General features: G+C 46.1%; 1 protein-coding gene across 1 annotated transcript; it reads right to left on the reverse strand.

Annotated features, from left to right (window-relative positions):
* Positions 1-1,299: 1,299 nt before the first annotated feature.
* Positions 1,300-3,064, reverse strand: ARMCX1 (armadillo repeat containing X-linked 1). The gene has a single exon (XM_040999764.1). The coding sequence runs from the start codon at positions 3,062-3,064 to the stop codon at positions 1,694-1,696; it is 1,371 nt and encodes a 456-aa protein (XP_040855698.1). The 3' UTR covers positions 1,300-1,693.
* Positions 3,065-5,240: the final 2,176 nt, after the last annotated feature.

Raw genomic sequence — 5,240 nt, forward strand, 5'->3', positions numbered from 1 at the left:
ATCACTTAAGATTACATGCTGAATGTTTTCCAAGTATATATTTGTAGATGTTTAAAAACATTTCACTGTGTAGCCATATCTTTAACTGTTTAAATTGCTTATTTGGAGACACTTATTGCTCACATTCACCCTTCAAAATGATTTGAAGATGCAAAGCTTTGTACAAGACAGTGATTTGGACATCTCCTCAGGATAAATTTCTGCAGGTGGGATGCCTGGGTCAAAGGATGCGTACATCTTGAAGGCTTCCGAAACGGGTATGCCAATGGTCCTTCTGCCAACGTCTATTCCATCAGCAGGTCAGGTGCTCCTCTCCCACACACTCACCAACACTGAGGGGTAGGACACATGTGAATTTTCCCCTGTGTGGATCCCAACAGCACTCTAGATGGTTCCATAAAGATCTCACACCCATCAACCTTATAAAAGAATCTGATCCAAGCACTAAAAGTCGTTTGCCTTCAGCTGTACTTGCCTATAATTACAAAATGATAGCTGTTTATTCATTCTCAAAGACCCCAGAGTTGAGCAAGAAGCAATTTGTTTTCCTATCAAATGCCCCCAGGACCCTAAAATCTAAGTGGCCCTTTCTGTGTGTCCCCACAAGAGGTTCCAGCAACAGTTGTTCTAAGGGTCTCACAAGCTGTCCTCTCCTTCCTTTGCCCACATCCTCCAGTGAAGTTTATGCCTTTATCATACCATGTTTGGATGACAGTGGTAACTTCCAGCCGACTTCCTGATCTTTAGTCATATGGGGTGGAATGTCTCTGCCCGCCCCCCAACTCTAGCCCATGCTGCACACAATGCAACCTGTTCATTTCCCATTCACCCTGTGAGTTCCCTGGTCACAAAAGGCCTTGATGTCTCCCAGAGGTGTACAAACACTGTCCAGACACCCCAGCTTAGCAATCAGGGGTGTTCCATGGATGGAATTCACCCAGCTGGCCGACTCTGTCTCCCACCACTCCCCTCCCCACCCTCTGCAGGCCAGGCAGCTCCACCTTCGCCCTGGTGTAGGATTCCCACCTTTCTTCCCACTCCTCCCTCCTTGAATGCCCTCCTGTGCCTTATCCTGACCCTTTGGTGCCTTGTCCTTCAAGTCCAACTTGCCTGAGTGCCCCCGCCCCCACACGACTTGCCCTGGCTCTGCTGTGTGTAACAGTTTTTGCCACTTCCGAGTCCTGACGAGAAGCATGTAGCCATGATGGGAGGATCCCAGCTCCCCTACCATCTTCTTGTTGCCATACAACTGGCCTTTCCAAACAGAGCACAAACTCAAGGACAATGTCTGTTTGTCTGCTGCTTAAAACACACAACTTTATTGATGAAACACAAGTCCTACATTAAAATTTAAAGCAATAGAAAATGTAGCTTATTCAAGAGTTATACTTGATTTACTGCCATTTTAAGTACAGAAGAGAATAAAAATATCTCAGTCTAGGTAGCAAGATCACAAGCATTAAATGACTTATTTCTAGAAACTCTAATATTCATTTCACATCCTTAAAGTGGTCCAACATAAGCTCCCATGATCACAATCATTATTGATGATATGTGATATTCATATTCAAAAATAGAAGCTAAAAGAATCTCTGCCATATCAGCACAGTAAAAGACAAAAAACGTACAAATTATATTGTTCCCATGTACAAGTTAGGAAATCACCCCAGTGCTGCCTGGGATGCTTCCAAAATTACAGTTTGGTTAACACTTTCAGGACTTTCACTTTCACCACCAGATCATTGTGATTTGCTAATGCTTTGATTTTCTTAACACACACTCCTGACTCTTTGAATAAGAAAAAAAGTGAATTTCTGCTGAATTCCTTCCTGGATGATGCAAGGCCTTCGCTTTTTATGTTGTCATTTATATTCTCAAATAGAGTAAGGATATTAAGAAGAATCTCTCTATCCCATTCTTTATTAAAGAGCAAAATTAATTCTGATGGTACTTTGCAACTGACCAACTCTCTTGTCATCGCTGGATTTTCAGTAAAGTTTATAATTAGCTTCATAATCTGTATCTTGGTGAAGTGATTCCCCAGGAATAGCAAAGCAAAAAAGTCTGGAAAAGAATAGGAAAGTAAATGCTGGTAATGATTAGTCACAGTCATATTGGTTAACAGTCTTAAACCGGCCATCTGCACAGCTGAGTCCAAGCGACAGACCATGGTGTCATCACACACTTGACTGATGTATGTCTTAATCCTGCCCTGATTTTCAGCATTCACACTGAGATTATTAAGAGCATTGTAGGTCTTTTCCCTAATGATGGGGTCTTTTGTTTTTATCAATTTTGCAATAATTGGGACGCCACCTAATTCACGTATTGCATTTTGGTTAAATGAATATGCTGCATTATTACCCAGAGTGACCAAAGCAACTTCTTGAATGAAAGGATCATTTGTTCTTTCCAGGATGTTAAGTACCCTTTGAAGGTCAGGAGTACTCAAAATATCATCGATTTTATAGGGAAAGTTGAACTTGCCCCTACGAACAGGCCAAGCTGTAGCTGGAGCCTTAGTACTCTTACTTCGGGTCTTTCCTTTGGATTTGCTGCTTGCCTTGCTCCCTGCCTTACTCCCACTTCTGGTGGGATGGCAACCTCCACCCCTGCCACCTGGACAGGGCAAACCTGAGACAAGGGTCCTGTTCCCAGAAATGTTACCCACTCTGGTCCCTTTGCCCATCTTTGCGCTTGCCTGTTCCTTCAGGGTTTTGAAAAGTGCCTTGGCCTTAGCTTCTAGGCCACCTCCACTCTGGGGTCCCAAGTGTGCCTCCTTCTTCACAGCTGGACCATTATCAACAACTGTGTTCACCTCAGCTTCAGCCTTTGACTCATCCTGAAGTTTGGCTTCAGGATTCTCCTCAACTTCATCGCTGGCTTCTATCTCAGGCTCATGCTCAACCTCAACCTCAACCTCTGACATATCACTACATTCCTCATCGTCATCCCAGATTTCCTCATTTTCTTTTCCCCAGGTCAGTTTGTACACACAGTAGCAAGCACCAGCTCCGATGACCACACCAGCAGCCACACAGCCAGCCTCCCGAGTGCGGCCCATGATACAGCTGGGTGGAATCTCTTAATGTCAGCACAGAGCAGTATTGCTCTGGCTTAGAAGACTGAGCACACTTTAGGGAGAGGAGCAAGGGGGCAGAGTCTTCAGCTACTGTTGGAAAGCTCTGTGGCAGCTGCAGATACAGCAGAACCTAGGAATAAAGGAATAAAGGAAAAACTTCAGTCTCCTCCTCTTTTTGTGCCTTTACAAACAAAAAACTAATGACCCAGAAGCAAATAGGGATACTAACAGAATCAGGATATCTTTGGCTTCTGGATCACTGATTCCATTTCTTCAGTGAGAAGCTAATTTGGAAAAATTTCCCAACCTCCTATCCCCTAGCTCCACCCTGGAATGTTCAATTTCAAGGATCTGACTAGTTCCTTACCACGGCAGCTCCTGGAGGCAGCCACACTTTCAAGATCACTGGCAAAGCCCCAGGCAGTGTCTTCCTTCTCTTTCTTCTCTCCAAGAGCAGTGTTGCCCAATACACCTGCAGACAGGAGGGTTACAGGTGAATGCAGAGCTCAGGGAAGAGATGGCCCTCACTCAAGATGGGACACACCACCCTTCTTCAGAATCCCTGGCCCTTGGCCCTGCCTTGCACAATGTTCCTACCCTACCCTTCGATTATCTGCCTCTCCTCCACAGAACTGCACAGCTTTGGAATTTATTTTGTCTCTTCTTCTCTAAGGATCCTATCTTGCAAATCTCCACTCCACTCCCTACCCCCACTTCTCCAAATGTGTCTGTGCCACCACGCCTGTTTCCCTGAAATAAACTGGAAGGCGGTGGAGCTAGAGTAATATCTAGAAACTGAAATACATACAAGTCTCAAACTCAATTCCTGCCTCCACCACCCCCACCATCTTAGAATTATCAAGACAGCCTCCTCCCCACCACTTTTTACAGCATCTTTCACTGCTCGGGAGCTATTTCCTTCCTTTACCATGTTGGCTTTCACCTCCACCAAATCTAAACACTGATGAAACTCTGGGACTTGGTGCTGGGTGGATTGATCAAGATCACCAACACTCAGTAAAAGTTCGTACAGTTCGTACTCCTACTCAAACCCCAGGGGTCCTTGACAATAACTCCCTGCCAACCATTTCCTTCCTGGTCTTATGCCTGCAGAACTATTTTTGTTACATCTTTCAAGAGGGCTAGAAAGGTGAGAAGCAGGAGGTTACAGACTGTCCTCCATCCCAGGGATCCCTCAAAGCTACCACCACCCTGTCTCTGACTTACTTGGTTCTGGACAATTTTTCTCTTTTTTTGTCTCCAAGAGCTGCTTTGTCCTTGAGGTGCAAGATCGCAGACACAGGCGACACTGGAGGGAGCCACGGGTGTTTCGGCTGCCAGAACAGTGCTTCAGGAACCCCAGTATCAGAGTTTCCTATTTGTAAAATCCTGGTTGTCAATCGGATTTCCTTTTTTTCTCTCACCCTTTCCTCAACCCGCAGCTTCCCCGCTTCCCTCCCCGCCCCCCCCCCCCCCCCCACACACTTTTTTTTTTTCCTGGACTTCGCTAACACAGCTTTTCTACTGCGTGGTATCTGTCCGCGCCGCCCCGCGTCTCCAACCTCAGAATTCGGCCATTTTCCCAGGAAAAAAAAACCCAAAAAACAAAAACAAAAAAAACCCCTTTGCAACCACTGGGAAGAGGCCGGGACGGGCCGAATGAGAAGGGAAAGACTGCAGAATCACCCTCCCCAAGCGACCTCACCCCCTTTGACAACCGTCTTTCCCTGTAGGGACGGTCACATCCTTTTTCCTGCATCACGGACGCTGCTAGCGAATCAGTAATGAACCCGATGTAAAGATGTAAAGGCGAGGCCCTCAGCCAACCCAACCCTCTGGACACCGCGGGGCAATTAGCAATTTGACACTGACTCGCACAGATTCGAAGTAGATTATTCCTCTGCCCCAACCGGTACTGTTCCCTATTGTAAGATAAGAAGGAATGACAGTCACACAGCCCCGAGATTAGAATAGAAGCACCAGCACGCAGGACACAAATCCCAATACTTGCCTTTTCCGATTTAAGGCCCTAGATGCCAGAGTTTTCCCTCGTACGATGGGCTTTCCGCCAGCAGCCAGCCCCTGAAAGTTCGCTACTTTTGTTGTAGAAAGGGCCGAGGAAGAAGCAAAGCAAAAGCGGGCCTCTGTCCTCCTTGGG

This window comes from Ochotona curzoniae, unplaced genomic scaffold, assembly GCF_017591425.1.
Source record: "Ochotona curzoniae isolate NIBS_2020 unplaced genomic scaffold, NIBS_Ocur_1.0 scaffold_1852, whole genome shotgun sequence".
NCBI lineage: Eukaryota > Metazoa > Chordata > Mammalia > Lagomorpha > Ochotonidae > Ochotona > Ochotona curzoniae.